Genomic DNA, 17,290 nt, shown 5'->3' on the forward strand with positions numbered 1-17,290 from the left:
ATACCTGCATTTCTGATACGAAACAGCCAATTAGTGCAAAAGCATTATTCATGTTGCAGTCACAGCATTTACAAAATTAAGAGTCAGAAGAACTATTGGGTTAACATAAGAACTTTTATTCTTATCTCTATACACAATGACCGTAAGAGGAAGTGGCCTTCCAAAACGCAAAGACTGAGGTAATGTGGACAGTTGATAAATACAGAGATATTGGTATGCTTGTATCCTTGTGTTGGTCTGCTTTTATCTTCAAGTTTATGTCATGGTCCTCTGGGTAATTTACTTTTTCCACTGTTTGTTCTCGTAGTCCCAATTGGCTGAGAAGCCCTCCACTGGGTTGATCCTCATGTCCAGCATCCTCTGCAGCTCCTTCTCTTTGTACTCGGCCTCAAAAGTGTGTGGGACAGGTCCATACACTGCAAAGAGACAACAACACACCAGTCAGGTATAATAACATTAATAATTCCATTCTTCTCCTCTTGAATCTGTGATATTTGGAAAACAGGAGGATCAATACGCCACAATGCATCAGATCTTATACAGGTTGCACGCACATCATTGCCAATCTATTCCCATTGTCATTTTCTTTGGAAGACATACCATACTTTCTCTGCCAGAGAACAACCAGGCCAGTGAGGCCAACAAAGAACAACAACCCTCCAAGCACTGATTTCCACTCTCCGCTTGCCTGGTTCATCTCAGCAAAGCTCTGTTTGAAGCTGATGCGGTACACTGTCAACATTAGAAACACATTCAAACCATTAAGACATTACTAATGCTGCTTTCATGAATATGTGCTGGTAACAAAATCAATATGACCAACATTGACAAACAACATAAAAGCATCTCAGAACAATAGAGTTCAGTGCAGTTTAGACCTACATGCAAGCTTCTCATCATTAGAGAGTGTAGCCCAGGCGCCCTTCTCCTTCTCCTTCAGGGACTTCTGCTCTGGACTCAGGTCCTGCACATAGCGGATGTCAGGGAGCGGGTTCTCCCGCCTGTCAAAGTAGGCCGGGAGAGTGTATTCCTCTACCTTAGCAACACCTGCAGGAGACAACACAAAATGACTCATCAATTGAGTTTTGCAAACACCTAATGACTAAATGTCCCTTGTCCAACATCACTCAACATCATCATCATCATCATCATTCATGTCGACCTGCTTTAGAAATGTTCTGAAATGCAAGGTGTATTCTAAGATTTTACTTTAATGCATTTCTTACAGTCAACAAATCCTATGAAAATAACAAAATCAGCAATGAATTTGTTTTGCCAACAAATCTTGTCCATGTAGCCGATGCCCAATAAAGCCATGTCCCAGCAGCCATAGAACTCCATTGTATTAAAAAAATATTAAAAACACGTCAAAGAGCCTATTTCAGCATATTTCATCATCATGATGCACCGGGCCAGCCGGCGTAATGAAGAATTTGTTCCCATTTGAATTTGATTTGGTAATAACTACAATAGCCTGACTTTTTGTGGTAACAGTGAGCGATTTTTAAAATTGAAACTATGTCTTTGTGAGCTGTATTTCAAGGTTTTTAGCTTACAATTGGAGCCAGTTACTTCCGGGTTGACAGCTAAAAAGGGAACGTGGGAAGTTGGAAAGTAATGGGAGTACAGCAAACGCATTGTTGATTTTGTTATTTTCATAGGATTTGTTGACGATAAACGCATTAAAAAACACCAGCATTATCCTTGAAGTGTTTTTTCCCCTTTTTTGTTAAAGCTAAAGCTTTGCAAAGTGAGTGCTGTGAGAATCTGACTTTGTCATTTGAACTTGGCTCCTAATCACTTGTGGTATGTCTAGGTTAAAAGTAACTTTTTTTACGTTTTAATCTTCTCAAAATATTGTTAAGATTAGGGCTGAACGATTTTGAAAAAATATCTAATTGCGATTATTTTGACTGATATTGCAATTGCGATATGATTTGCGATATTAGAGGGAATGATCATTTTTACATCATTATTCTCATTGTCATTGAAAAACGTATTAAAATGATTATGGTGTGATTTTTGCGGGGATCTGTACCAAACAAAGATGTTTTCTTAAGTCTGTAGAATATGATGTGTAGGCCAGGACATCTCTGCAGCACGACAATATTTAATTTAAAATGGTATTTTGACACACATTTTGCCTTTAACAAATATTGCGCCTCCTGCGATTTGAAAATTGCAGTAGGCCATATTGTGATTTCGATCAAATTTAGATTAATTGTTCAGCCCTAGTTAAGATGTTATTAGAATATTTAGCTTACTGAATATAAAAAATACTTGGTTTTGTGTTGTTTACATGATGAACTTAGCAAACCCCCATTACCACATTATCAATGAAAAACAGACATATGACTTGTTCAGATTTTGTAAGATCTTATTAGCTCAACTTTCGCTTATGACAAGAGAAGACATCTTGTGAAGCACTGACAATGACAGGCACTGCCCTGCTCTACCTAGCTCAGCGATAGGCAACCATGTGCCATCGAGGGCTGAGAGTCTGCAGCTGGTGTAGTGTTTGAATGAAAACCTGCAGAATCTCGGCCCTCCATGGCACATGGCTGCCTAGCCCTGACCTAGCACTTAATATACACAATAACATTCAATATGTCGCTTGCATATTGTTCATACATTTAGGCACACATCATGACTGAAGACCTGCCTGGCCAAGATGCACATCATACAAACATTTATCAGATTCCCCGCTGAAAAAAAAAGTCTTAAAAATGAATCAATCTCAAGAGTCCGGAGGGATATAGGTTCACATTTTAATATATTTGGCCCATTATCATTAGCTACCAGAGTCTAGCCTGGGTAGCTAGTAGCTTACTACCTCGTAAACTAGCTTGTGTGAATAAGGTCAATTATACTAACTGTAAAATAAAGTCTCATTTCCCATAATATACAATAAAAATGTATAATTTGTCACCAGAAGGCATTATTTTTTAAATTGGCTGGCTTCACAGGCAAATCAACATGAAAACGCTGAAATGAAAGAACATTCTGCTCTTTTTCTAAGTTATTATCATTACTAGAATATTTGATTGAGGATTGTTACAATTTTCAGTGCAAATTTTGATCAAATGAAGCACTTCCTGTGACTGTGACACTTCCTGAGTTTTATAATAGGCCAATACTAGGTGGCCCATTATATGAATGAATGTTAACATTCAAATTGTATCAGTGAATCTCTGATTTCCTAGGTTTGTAATGGCAGAGATAACAAAACAATTCTGCTGTTGTGATTGGACTGGAAAGCAACTTGATGGATCACTTTTCAGTACGTGCCTGTCACAAAATCACGAAGATAAAATAGAGTGAGTGATTGAGAGTTGGTCAATTTTAGTGTGAAAAGCATGGAGGGACAGTTTGTGAAACACTGAATGACAGGTTTCCTGCAGAAACACAACCCATTGCTGCTCGTTGTTGTTGCCCCAGACAGACATGGAAAATAATCCAGGTCATGTCAAATGACACTTACCATGTCCCCCACGTAGGCAAACAGATGTTGAAATGGCACGTTTGCCGACAAGGCGAAGGGCTCTGGTGGTCAACATTCTGTGGAAAAAAATCATATTAAGAAATTTTACCAAATCATCAAGCACATTTTAGCACATTCAAGCACACGTGCATGTTTACATGTCCAGGAATCCCTCCGAGCTACCAGCTGACATTTCGTACCCACGAACATGACCCAGCAGGAGGGCCAAATGTGTGAAGGACAAAGAATAAATGTGCAGTTATGGTGGAGCAGCAAGACATAACAGGTGTCGATCTGTGTAAGGACTTAATGTTTTGTCGAAGTCAAAAGGTAAAGCACGAACGATTTGTCGCAAGCCTCCTACGATGAACGTTGGCTAGCATTTGACGTGTCATGACAGTCTCAGTCGATTTACAGCGTTATTTAATCTGACTTGCATGGGTTGTTTAGAATATATAAAAATCAGCTTAACGTGGAGATGTGGGTTGACTTATATCGTCGTTTGACTATGTTGTCCTTAAAGAAATAGTCTGCGCGGTAACGCTAAGCTAACTGCAAGCGCAAGGTCATAGCGCCCGGGACGAAATTATCACTGAAATACCTGTTGTTTGTGATAATACTGTACAAATCACATGTTGGCACTGACTGAGACTGCATTTATAAGAGCGTATGATAAAGTATATAAACCAGTTATTTACTTTACGCACAACAAAACTGTCTTTCTTGCCAGCCGCTGTTAGCTAACTAGCTAGTAGCTAATGATTAGTAGCTCCTAGCTCCATCTCTCTCTTTCCGCACTGCCAATGTCACATCTACACAGTCGTCAGTTTCGGCTAAAATTATCGATTTATCTTTGACCATTGATGATACTTTGGCCGCATTTCTCGTTTTAATGCTAATCATTGGCACAGTGTGCGGTATTTCAGTCTGAAGATACAGTAAATAAGAAATATAACCTACTGTCTCTTCCTTGCTCTCGTTCGCCGACACTCTAAAGGAAGTGTGACTGTGAACGGAAATACGTACGAGCAGGTCAGACGGAAACGCTAGCGGTATCCTTCCGGTCTACTTTACGGTACGAGTTACGCTTTACGATACTTCCATTCTGGTTTACGATACCACCGGTGCGGCAGAAACGAGTGGAAAGATTAGCTACTCCACAGGGTGGATTTTGTGATGCCGATTATCTTTCTTGGATAACAACACAATTTTGATTTTTGCAAACTGTAAGCTTTACATGTACCCGTTAGAAGGCATAGCGTCATCCACATACTCTGGGAGCAAGGTGACTGCTGTGTTAGATACCTACTTTTCATCGGGCATGATATTTAGCTAACGCTAGCAAGCAGCAATACTTCCACCTTTGTAGCCTGTCAACTGGCAGGAATCTGTCTAACCACCAATTCAGCTGATTTGGCCATAAACATGCCTATTACACTGACAACTCAGGCTTACTGTAAAATGCTTTTACATGCTGCAAAATATCCTCACTGCGCCGTGAATGGGTTGCTGGTGGCAGAGAAAGTAAAGGAGAAAAAGAAAGACAGCCACTCTGCCCCAGTCCTGTGCGTGGACTGTGTCCCGCTGTTCCACGGTACTCTCGCCTTGGCACCAATGCTAGAAGTAGCTCTAACACTGGTAAGTAGCCGTCTGATGGAAATACACTTGAAGTTATTTCTCCTGTTCTGTGTCTGACTACAGCTGTATCTGTATTCTGCTCTGCTTCCATGTTGGCCTCATGACTCCTGCTCCAATCCCAGATTGATACTTGGTGTAAAGAAAATAGATATGTCATTGCTGGGTATTATCAAGCCAATGAGCGCACAAAGGACTTAAGGTAATACAAGCAAATGGACAACACGCCTTCATATTTCAGACCAGATTTTACAACCACCAGTGCTTACACAGGTGATAAACTCTAAACTCTACTCGACTCCACTCAAAATACAAAATGTTTCTGCTCCTCAGACCCAACCAGGTTGCTGAAAAAGTGGCTGCCAGGATTACTGAGAACTTCAGCGAAGCAGCAATTGTCATGGTAGTAATAACTAATTTAGGCTCATGTTAAAGCTATACACACAGTTACTGTGTGTATAGCTTGTTGTTCACCAGCACAATAATGTCCAAGTGAGCTCTTGTAATTTTGTCTGTGCTTCTTTTCCTCAGGTGGACAGCAGCAGGTTGACAATGAGCTGTTTTGAGCCCATTGTGCTCATCTATGATCATCATGAAAACAAGTGGAAAAGCAGAGATGTAAATCTGTAAGTGTCCTTGTCTGTCTTACTGCTACACCCTATGCACTGTGAGGCCAAAACTATAGACAGCTCAAGCACACAGCTCTTGGCATACAAGCTCCTAGTGTTCTCTCAGTAACTTATAATGGTCAGGCAAAGCATTGTACATTGTGTTAGATATGTTTTAAGTGTTAATAGTAAAACTGAGGTCTTGGTGTGTGTTGCAGTGACTGTTTTGAGGACTGGCACGAGGCACAGAAGATCACGTCTGCTCTGCTAGAGGGCAGATCCTACGAGAACCTGATCGACTTCGACAATCACCTGGATGACCTGAGGAACGACTGGACCAACCCTGTGATCAACAAGTCTGTGTTGGATCTGTGCTAAGACTCTGAGTCAGGAGCGTCCTGGACACACACAAAGATATTGCTGCCAATTCAGCATGCATGATGCTACTTTAAGTGTAGCACGGGAATTCAAGTGCTGAATACAAAGTCTTTGTTCCAGTAAAAGGCTCTCATATTGACGAGAACTTGCGGAGCACCGACCCGTTAGGCCAAAATCTCTCAAGGGCAAGCGCGATACATGCACTGTTGGCATATGTGTACTCCCTCAGCAGATGACACTGAGGTGATTAAGGCAATTTTGTCTCGGAATGCAACTATTTTTTTCTTATTTTCTGCAATGGTTTGTGTTTGTTCATAGTTGTGTGCATAAATTTTAACTCTAGAGAATTCAATCTATTTTTTCCTCTTTCATTTTTCAGGGTTATTAGCCATGCAGAGATATAGTTATAAATTATTAAAAATCTTAGGTAATGATTGTGCTACTGAGATATAACTAAGAAGATACGTTAAGTTCTTTATTAAAATTTTAGGTCTTTGTTTTCCCCCCCTTCTCAAAGGAAACAAAATTCACATATAGTACTGTAGTCCAACAATCTTGGACAGTTTCATCAATACTTTTGAGCATGAAAAAAAGGCTTGGACTCAGAGAGGAAAGATAGTCATTAAAGTTTCATCTTATCCGTCCTTATGTCACATGCCGTCATAAGTCCCTCTCTGGAGATGCACCAGCAATAATGAATAGGTGACTGACTCAAAGTTTTGTCTTATAGTAATGATAATGTTAACCCTAAAATTTCCACAATGTGAATCTCCTTTTATTGTCATTGGTGCAGCTTCAGAAAGTCGCTCTTAACGATATAAGTTGGGAGTGTCGGCTCTTTAGTTTCTAGCTCTGGGAGACTTGTTCATGCTCACAAATCTAGACTGAACCTAGACGGAATATTGAATTCTGTTTTATCTTGGATGTTTGCTTTAAGAATTAGGCAGTAGTATTTATTCATGATTAATTGACCACCCTTAATAACCTAAATCCTGCTATTTGATAGGTAATAAATTGAAATGCTTTATATAAAGGTACAGAAATAACTTTGTATTTGAGATTAGATTTAATCAGTAAGAACTAATTACTCTAAATCATTGTGAGAACTTCACATATTTGTTTTTCTACAAAAATTGTATGAACTGAATGTACGATTAAAACAACTTTTGAAGTTAACTAAATCTTTGTCAAACTTATTTTATGCCATTCAGTGGAGTAGTTTGCTAGATGTGTCATTAGTTTGTTAAATGAAGAACTGTGAAAACATCAGACAACAGTCACATACACCAGCTCCATGGCTTCTGTTTTTTCAGCGGTCCATTTTGTTTGGATCAAAACAAGCCTCTTAATTATCAAGTATTGCTTTTATGACATTACTGCTGTACTTCATTAGGTAGCATACTGAACACTGACATGGGGAGTGGGGGTTACATGTAGAGCTCCAACGATTAATCGATTAGTTGTCAACTATTAAATTAATTGCCAACTATTTTGATAATCGATTAATCGGTTTGAGTAATTTTTTTAAGAAAAATAAGTCCAAATTCTCTGATTCCAGCTTCTTAAATGTGAATATTTTCTGTTTCTTTACGCCTCTATGACAGTAAACTGAATATCTTTGGGTTGTGGACAAAACAAGACATTTGAGGACGTCATCTTGGGCTTTGGGAAACACTGATCGTCATTTTTCACCATTTTCAGACATTTTATAGACCAAACAACTAATCGATTAATCGAGAAAATAATCGACAGTGAAGATAATCGTTAGTTGCAGCCCTAGTTTCATGGTACTATTATCTGCTACAATCTATGGTAATATCAAAGATCACTTCTGTATATTGGCAGTTGGCAACCAAATTATGACTGTTTTTTGATTAATTACTTAAAAAACTAAAGTCATAAAGAAAATACAGAAAAATAGAACACTATACCTTCAACCCCATACCTTCTATTTCAGTCTACTGACCACATCACTCAGACCCTTAGGTCTGAGATTATGGTAATCCCACCCTAAATTTGTTCTGATCATTCCCTGCTATTCCCTCAGAATCCAAAAACCTTGCCACAGCATTTATCTCTATATTCTGTCTGATTTTCTGCAAGTAAGAAACGTTGAGTTATCTAGGAAAATACAGTATGTTGACCTTTGTTCCCTTGCATGTTAACAATGTTTTCTCTTGGCTGGCTTCCAGGACCTTCCTCATGTCTCTTCAATTCCTCATATGAAACCCTCCTCTCTCCTCACCTTTGCCCTCCCCCTCTCCATTCTTTCATGGATTTTCCTCTGACCTGCTTCACATGCTTCATTCCCTTGAGAATGTAGATACTTTGCCCGCTCTTTTTTCAGATGAAAATCCTTCACACATCAATGATCTTTAGGTCCTGAGCCGCCGGCCTCCTACATGCCCTGGAAACACAGCCATATCTTGACACTTATGGCAAGTTGCTCTATCATTCATTCACCTGTGATTAAGAAACTGGCACCTAGCCTTGTGCCTATTATTTAATCACTGACTAAATGATGCTACTAGCCACTAAAGGAAATTTACCGGATATTAGATATGCATCCTTGTTTCCTCATTTAAAGGTAACTATTGTTATTTTTACTTGATAGTTTTCTGTTGCAAATAACTAATAATTTCTGATTTATATCTTTGGCTGTTTCCAAATTAAACAGCTTTGTCATTGAACTCTGTGGATCGCTGGATAAGGGCTTCAGCTAAATGCCTTGAGCCTAAGCAAAGGAATACATGTTAATTAATAATAAATGTTAATCAAATAAGAATAAATGTTAATGTCAGATGGAGAAGTTACCCCTTTGAGGTGCCAATGATAGCTGGGGCGCCCTCTTCTCTATCGCTTGGTAAATACTGCCACCAAGTGGCACTTACTTGTACCTGTGGCACTGTCACATGACCTACTTCTTCCTTCCGGGGCAAACCAGGAGGAAAAATGCAGGAGCAGACAATTTCGTCATGACCAGCCGGCACCTGCGGCACCAGTGAACACAGTGGATTTCTGGAAAGGTTTAAATGTAGGGCTTACTTGTACTTGAAAACAAGTTTATGCACAAAACAGTACACAGTGTTCGCTGTCTTGTATCCCCCAAGTCTGACTGTCCATGACGGAATTGTCTCCTCCTTCGTTTTCCGTGTAGGTTCACGCAGGCTGCAGCGCGGGAACATTTACAGGTTCATCACGGGTAAACTTTTCGGAAGCAAAATAATCTATCTAGCAAATATGGATCCCTCTGAGGTAGAGTTTCTTGCCGAGAAAGAGATGGTGAAGATTATACCAAATTTCAGCCTTGACAAAATCTATTTGATCGGGGTGAGTGAGTCGGTTCATTTGTTAAAACTAGTTTTAGAGGCTTAAAATTGGGTCTAGACCTAACACAGCTAGCTAACTAACGTTGATAGTTTGAGCTAGCGTTAACTGTCATGAAATATAAAGGTACGTTAATGTTATAGCTTTTGACCTGTCTACCTGAGTAACTTTGTGTTAACGTAACACAGTAAGCTACATCACTACACTACACATAACGTTAGTCTGTGAGGATAGAGTCCATGTAGTCAGGTGCCTCTGTGTCGGCGAAGTGTTTTGTTTTGCACAATCAAAACTTAATATTTCCGTCATTAGGGCGACCTGGGCCCCTTCAACCCTGGCCTGCCAGTTGACGTCCCTGTGTGGCTGGCTCTCAACTTGAAGCAGAGACAGAAATGTAGAATCGTGCCTCCTGAGTGGATGGATGTTGGTAAGGTGGAAGCACTCCATATACAGTATGTGTACAGGTGCTTGAAGTCTTTTCTAAAGTGGTTAAATTAGTTGATTTGATACTTTCAGGGTTGGGGAAGTGCTTGAATTAAAAGAAATAAGCAATAGTTCACTAGTCAAACTCAAAACGTTGGAAGAACATTTCTTCCTTTTAACACATAAATATTGGGTTAATGCAGTGGTTCTCAATCCTGGTCCTCAAGACCCATATTACTGGTGGTTTTCTATCCTACCTGCTAGTTAATTGCATTCACCTGCAGTCCCAGCTGTAACTAAGTCCCTGATTAGATGGCTAGAATGAAAACCAGCAGGGCTCCGAGTCCTGAGGACCAGGAACCACTGGCTTAAGGACTTGATTGTGTTAACGCCATTAGCTGTTGTCATGATGAGAAATAAGCAATTTGATGAAATGATTTCCCTTCAAGCTGCACAGGCAAATCGGTTATAACCTTTACATTATCACACATTTACACTTCAGACTCTGTGTAGTTTCCCACTACCCCTGTCAGACTTGGGCTATTGATTACTGAATATAAGTGTATTCATAGTATTCTGTTACATCATCACACGGCCATCTTGGTAGGAAAATAACAGGTGATTGTAATAAATTAACAGGTGATTACAATCAAATGACAAACACAGCCAATGAGCTGTGTGTATTGTAAAGCGCCATATTGGTAGGAAATGCATGTGACATCATGGGAATACTATGAATAGCCTATGAGCTTCTATACTGTTCTCAGAATGCTTTTCATAATGCCTCTACTATTTCACACCACCAGGATAATGACTAATATTAAAAAAGCAGCAATGCAATTAAACGGAAAAGCATGAAAATCTCCAGAGTTGCAAGGTGCTGAAAATACTTTGACAAGCCTGGAAATGCTTTGACATTGTGACATGCCCCCCCCAAAAAATGTATTTAGACCCTTACTCTGTCTTGCCTGATGCTGATGCTGTTTTCCAATGGGTGCAGATAAGCTGGAGGAGATACGGGAGCTTGAGAAGAAAGAGGATGCCTTTACGCCTGTTCCCAGTCCTTATTATATGGAGTTGACCAAACTGCTACTAAACCAGTGAGTAAAGCATAGAGTGTAGGAAGTGTATTATAAACCAACGAGTACAGCGTTCATAGCGGTTCATATGTGACATTGCGCTCCGATCTCCTGTGTGTGTGTGTGTGTGTGTGCGCGTGTGCGTGTGTGTGATGCTCTACCTTACATGAGGGTTTGTGTGTTTCTGCAGCGCATCTGACAACATTCCTAAAGCAGATGAGATCCGGACGCTGGTGAAAGACATCTGGGACACGCGCATCGCCAAACTCCGCCTCTCCGCCGACAGCTTCATCAGCCAGCAGGAGGCTCACGCCAAGGTAACCAGCTGTCATGCCACATCTTATATCTGCTGTCTAGGGCTATACACATGATCATGTATAATTGTATATTATGTATTTAGTTTCCACAAGTATTATTCATAGAATATTGGTAATTTGGCTACATTTAATTTAATTTAGAATGCCCACTGTAGTTAAAACAGTCAAGATGTTGTTAGATGCAAATAATTATCGGTGATTCAATATTCATCTAAATTGTAAAACTAATCCACTTAGCAAAGCTTTTTCGTCCCTAATTGACACTTTTGGCTTTACTCAGTTGGTTCACGAACAGACCCACTCTAGCGGCAACACTCTTGATCTGGTCCTCGCTCGTGGTATTAACGTGTCAGACTTAGAAGTTTTGCCGTATCCACCGGCATTATCAGATCATTATCTCATAAAATTTCAAATTGCTCTGCCCTGTCGGCATTCCAATCCTGTTGATACCTACAGCATCCGCCGTATTGATACTTCGACAACTACAAAACTCGCTGATCTCCTACCTAAAACTCTTGCCTCTCTCCCTGAACGAATTGGTTCCCTCGACGAGTTCACGGATAACTTCAACTCTATTCTAACTGTCTCGCTTGACTCTGTTGCGCCCCTACTCATAAAAACCCGCCGTCTAAAGAAACCGTCGCCCTGGTTCACTGATGAAACTCGTGCACAAAAACAGGCGTGTAGAAAGCTAGAACGCAAATGGCGGTTATCCAAACTCGAGGTCTTTCGACTAGCTTGGAGCGATAGCCTATTGACTTACAAGCGTACGCTCTCCGCCACTAGGGCCTCCTACTACTCAGATCTTATTAACACTAATAAAAATAACCCGAAGTTTCTATTTGACACGGTAGCAAAACTTACTCGCAAACCCTCCCCTGTAGCGAGCTCTCAGTTTACCGCGAATGACTTTCTTAATTTCTTCAATCACAAAATTGACTGTATTAGAGATGAAATTAGCAATTCTTTACCCACCGAGGGCGTTGATCCCTCTCCTATTCGTGCATTAGCCGCAATAGAGACCACCGCCGTACTCTCGCAATTTGAGACTGTCTCCTTAGACACCTTCTCTAAATTAGTACTTTCCTCTAAATCCATAACCAGCTTATCTGACCCTCTTCCTGCTAAGTTGGTTAAGGAACTTCTCCCAATATTAGGCCCCTCCCTACTCAATATCATTAACACCTCTCTCTCCTCTGGCATTGTGCCCTCGTTCTTCAAATCAGCCATAATTAAACCTCTGCTCAAAAAATCCAACCTTGATCCTGATGATCTTAATAACTTTAGACCAATCTCCAATCTCCCCTTCCTCTCTAAAGTCTTGGAAAGAATAGTTTCTACCCAACTAACTGACTACCTCTCGTGTAATAGTCTCTTCGAACCCTTTCAATCTGGTTTTAGGTCTCTACATAGCATTGTCCCTAGAATCAAGAAAAAATCAGCAGGCAGTAGAGCTTTCTCCTACCGAGCTCCCTATCTCTGGAACCAGCTACCTCTTACAGTCAGGGAAGCTAATTCTGTCGAAATCTTCAAATCTAGACTCAAAACCTATCTTTTCTCGCAATCATATGACCTACCTTAGCACCGCTGGCCTGGGCTCGTCACAGTCTTCTCTCTTACCCTAGCCTAGACAGTATTTATATAGAAATTTGCCGTTGGGAACATAAGCATAGGGATGCCCTCTGGCTACACTGTGTCTAATCACTTCCTATCTGCTGTCTGTATGAGCGTGTCTGTGCCCAAATACGTCTGGGTCTTGTGCTGCTTCTGCACAGCTCTGTGTGTGTGTGTGCGCGGCTGGTTTTCTCCTCCCTTTCTCAGATTCCTCTGACCCTGATGGTCTTCGGTGCTGGCCTTAGTCCCATCCCTGACGCTGCTCCCACCTGGATCTCTCTCTCTCCGTGTGTTCGTTGTCTTTGTGTGTACCTGTCTCTCCCCCCTTTCTCAGACTCCGGTGCAGTGCAGCGGTCGCCAGTGCATGCCTTAGTCCCATCCCTGCTGCCGCTCCCACCCGATGTGCTCTGACTCCGTGTGTTCTGTGTGCAGCTGCTTCTCTCCCCTTCCTCAGACTCCGGTCCAGTGCTCCACCTGCCAGTGGACAGGTGTTGCTCCGGCCGGTCGTCGGCGCCGGCCCGGTCCTGCTCCCACCCAACGTGTCTGTCTTGTGTTCTGCTGTTGCTGCTTCTCCCCTTACTCTCTCCCCCTTTCAGACTCCGGTGCAGTCCAGTGGTCGTCAGCGCCGGCCTCGGTCCCTTCCCACATCCCTGATGCTGCTGCCCCCTTTTGTGTCTCTGACCCTGTGTGTTCTGTTTGCAGCTGTTTCCCTCCTTCTTCTTTACGTGTGTGTGTGTCTGGGTGTGTTGTGTGTGTGTACGCGGCTTCCTCTCTCTCCTCCTCTCTGACTCCAGGTGTTCTACCTGGCAGTGACGGGTGCTGCCCTGGCTCTTCGTCGTCAGTGCTGCCTTGCTCTTCCTTTCCGCCGCTCCCTCCTGGACGCTGATTTACGACTGCTGCCCTCGCTCCTTTACTGCTGGCCTCAGCCCCCCCTCACCGCCGCATGCTCCTCCCCTTCTTTTGTCTCTCTCTGTTTTCTCTTGTCATCATTGTTGCCCATGACTCTGTCAATGTTTTGCCCGGCACCTATTGCACACTAAGCCGTCCCGGGGGGGGGGATCCCTATCTGCCTCAGCCCACCCAAGGTTTCTTCCAAGTTTTTTCCTGGGAGTTTTTCCTTGTGTGCATTTAGGGTCTAAGGCTGGGGTGCTGGGTAGGTTAGGCTATATAGAATAGGTAGATTGTTTGTCTCGCTAAATCTGCTCCTACCTACCTTGTGTTTTTCATCATGCTGTCCTACAAAATTTTGTTTACCACTGATTGTGTTTAGTTAGACCTAGCTAGACACATTCTCTGTAAAGCCCTCTGAGACATGCTTGTGATAAAGGGCTATATAAATAAATAAACTTGACTTGACTTGACTCAAATAGGGCGCTAAAATAATTTGTTAGCTAAATTATCAAGATTAATAATTGTTATTAATAATTGTGATCACAATATGATTATCACGTTAGCCCCCTATTGTGTAGCCGTACTGATTTCGGCTTCACTGTTACATTAGGTAGATATAAACACAAGCGTGCATAGCAGACCGTCATCAGAGAAAGACACTTGTTTTTTTTATTCAAGTCAGCATGTGTCACACCTCACCCATCGTCTCTTTTCCTCTGTAGCTGGACAACCTGACTCTGATGGAGATCAACACCACACGGGCGTTCCTTCTGGACTCTCTCAACTGTATGTACAAACTACGTTCCAATCTGCAACCTGCTTCCAGTAAGGGAAAAGCCCTCGACTATTGAGCAGCAGGGTCAAGGCCTGCTGACCAGGCGTGGGTCTAGTCTCAAGGTGGACCAGCATTGAGAAGGCTGGGCTAACAGCCTTGGACTGAGGTTTGTGGGTCAAGGCCCATGCTTACTGACCAGAGCCTTGATTACTGAAGAGACTGTTTTCTTGAGAATGGAGTTATCCACAATCTTTTTGTTACCAGAATTGCTCAGCCAGTTAAGGGGCTGTATTCTTTTCTGGAGGGAGATGTGTGACGTCTGAATAGTGCTTATTGAAAGAATATTGGCTATATATATGCTGTTTGCAATATGTGCATATTTAATTTCATTTAGGATGCCCACTGAAAACTGTCAACAGTCACATATGTGTCAATATCTCTGAGACAGGCCAATATATAGAAAAATGTATATATGTGTGTATATGTGTTTACAATTGTCATGTTTTTCCCCCCGCAACCTCAAGAAAACGCTACACTATGTTTCATTTTCTGTTCCACATTACAGTAAGAGATCCGCATGTATGTGGTTTAACACCTCTAGTGTTGGTATGTGCTATTTTTAGCGCTAGTCAGGAACAGAAACTTGTACATGTCCTCTGCAGAAAAACAACTGTTTGTTTGATATGCATACAGAAATGTGATAAACAGCCTTGACTTTGAACAATTTGAATATTTCATAAAGTTTTCCTGGATGAATGGCATTATGCAGCATTGATGGACTGATTGAGGCTCATTAAAAGGAAGATTCACCTGCAGAATTGTGGTATAAGAAAAGAGAAGTGTATATATAAACCTTTACCCTGTGTCATGCATGGATATCTGACAATGTTCTTTACAGCAGAGGAACAATGAATTTCAGATGACTGCAGAAACACGAAGGAGTGCTCATCTAGCTTGAAGTAGTCACGACAACTTCAAGAAACAGCAAGTAATGAGAGAGCAGCAGGAAAATGCAGTTCCCACTCCTTTAGTCCTTTAACATTTTTCAGGGTATGTATAGCCTATGCAAAACATTTATTCAATTTACTCAAATTACTTACAAATTAAAACCAGTGGTATCATAATGCTGGTTGGCGGAATGATTTTTAAGGTGACATGCATTTTACATTTTTTTGTAAATTCATAAATTCACGGATCTATTTGTAGAGCCCTTTAACACTAGTAAGGGTCCCGCAGGTTTTGAAACAATTCGTTACTGTGCATTTTTGGTGACGTTTTAGAGAGGGATTATTAGGAATATTATGCTGTGTCTGGCTAATAATTCCAAAGCATAGCCTATGCGTCTGATTTCAATATATAGATTTTTTTTGCTGCATTTTGATACAGTAAACAATATTAGAAAGATTAGGACATCCCAGATTGCCCTTTTCTACCACCACCCAAAAATGGAAAAGTTTTTGTTTAACATTTTTGAAATATTTTATTTTCTTTTTTGTCTGAAATCACAGCCATATATTCATAAATACCTAATTACTACATTCAACAAAGAATATATTACATTACAATGAATTCAAACAAGTACATTTTAAAAACAGGATTTCACAGCATCTAGACATCCTCCACTGAGTAAGGGGGCTATTGCGTGGGCGTGCGTGGGTTGGAGACACAGGGCAGGGAGGCGGGGCGAGGGGCTGACCGTACTGCACCTCCCTCCCGAGCTCATTGGCAGCTAACCTCAGCACGAGTGTTCCCCGGCAAACTGATGGGCTGCGTCCTTGGCTCTGTTCTGCTCTGTAAAAATGACAGACTGTACTTGGTATCCCTCTGATCCTCTAAAATGGCTTGGTTCAAGGTGGGGCCTCGTTTATAGGAAGGTCTTATGATGAAATTAGATCTCAGAAGTGCGGATAGGTAGAAATGAACGTCGGCATTCTGTCAGCTCTGGACTTGTGCACATCTGAAAGAGGTGTGAGGCATGTGAGTATAGATATATATAGATATATTGTGATAAAGATCCTATAGTGTGCAATAAGCCTTGATCACAGAGAATGTTTATCATGTGGGACACTGCTGCTCATTCATGTGCTCTCAAATTTGTAATTAATACACAGAGGGTGTAGTTGTGCTTCAATCAGTCTTAGTCATTTTTAATGATTTATAAATTAGGTTTATGCACATTTTAAAAAATGATCAAGGTGAGGATGAAATCCAAGCATTTATTTATTTATTTATTTTAATTTAAATGACATACTGACATCCCTCACTCCTTTTTCACACCTCCAATCCCACCGTCATAACTTCTGCAGTGGAGATAACCCCTCATAAATTCAAACCCATGATCTGAATACCTAGTATGCTGCCTTTGGGGTATTCCAATCACAGTTAGCAGGAGGCTGGGGCAACACGAGTGCAACTCAGAGTTACGGTGTAGAGCTTCAGTGTAAAACCCACAGCCGAAACTCTTTAGACAGACAGGGCAGAGCTGACGGGGACGAGGGACAGACAGACAGGACAACTGAGAAGACTTCAAGGGGCCTAGACAGACATGGCAAGGTAAAGACAAATGGAATTGATTTTATATGTATTAGAAATGCCCAGTTTGGGACTAGATTCAGCATTATTTCCAGTCCATGTTATTTATTAAATATTGGCAAATTAGAACCTCTCACTGACTTTGGATAATGAGGGTCCTCTCCTCAAATGGGGAAATGCAGAAAGGAAGTTTCCGACAAAGTAAATGGGGTCAAAATTATTTAACAGTG

The 17,290-nt window shown here is 41.2% G+C and overlaps 3 protein-coding genes across 3 annotated transcripts; 2 read left to right on the plus strand and 1 right to left on the minus strand.

The window, feature by feature from the left end:
* Positions 1-95: 95 nt before the first annotated feature.
* On the minus strand, positions 96-4,510 carry LOC139918559 (cytochrome c oxidase subunit 4 isoform 1, mitochondrial). Its single transcript, XM_071907976.1, has 5 exons — positions 4,442-4,510; positions 3,482-3,558; positions 883-1,047; positions 601-732; positions 96-416 (listed from the first exon to the last, which is right to left on the minus strand). The coding sequence occupies exons 2-5, from the start codon at positions 3,555-3,557 to the stop codon at positions 280-282; spliced, it is 510 nt and encodes a 169-aa protein (XP_071764077.1). The 5' UTR covers position 3,558; positions 4,442-4,510; the 3' UTR covers positions 96-279.
* A 91-nt stretch (positions 4,511-4,601) lies between these two features.
* Positions 4,602-7,251, plus strand: LOC139918566 (ER membrane protein complex subunit 8). Its single transcript, XM_071907982.1, has 5 exons — positions 4,602-5,119; positions 5,242-5,318; positions 5,450-5,519; positions 5,648-5,742; positions 5,943-7,251. Exons 1-5 carry the CDS (start codon positions 4,907-4,909, stop codon positions 6,100-6,102), a joined length of 615 nt encoding a protein of 204 aa, XP_071764083.1. The 5' UTR covers positions 4,602-4,906; the 3' UTR covers positions 6,103-7,251.
* Positions 7,252-9,062: 1,811 nt separating this feature from the next.
* On the plus strand, positions 9,063-15,249 carry LOC139918573 (DNA replication complex GINS protein PSF2). Its single transcript, XM_071907991.2, has 6 exons — positions 9,063-9,128; positions 9,260-9,432; positions 9,742-9,856; positions 10,853-10,952; positions 11,122-11,248; positions 14,476-15,249. The coding sequence occupies exons 2-6, from the start codon at positions 9,343-9,345 to the stop codon at positions 14,602-14,604; spliced, it is 561 nt and encodes a 186-aa protein (XP_071764092.1). The 5' UTR covers positions 9,063-9,128; positions 9,260-9,342; the 3' UTR covers positions 14,605-15,249.
* The last annotated feature ends 2,041 nt before the right edge of the window (positions 15,250-17,290 follow it).

This window comes from Centroberyx gerrardi, unplaced genomic scaffold (genome assembly GCF_048128805.1).
Source record: "Centroberyx gerrardi isolate f3 unplaced genomic scaffold, fCenGer3.hap1.cur.20231027 Scaffold_117, whole genome shotgun sequence".
Taxonomy (NCBI): domain Eukaryota; kingdom Metazoa; phylum Chordata; class Actinopteri; order Beryciformes; family Berycidae; genus Centroberyx; species Centroberyx gerrardi.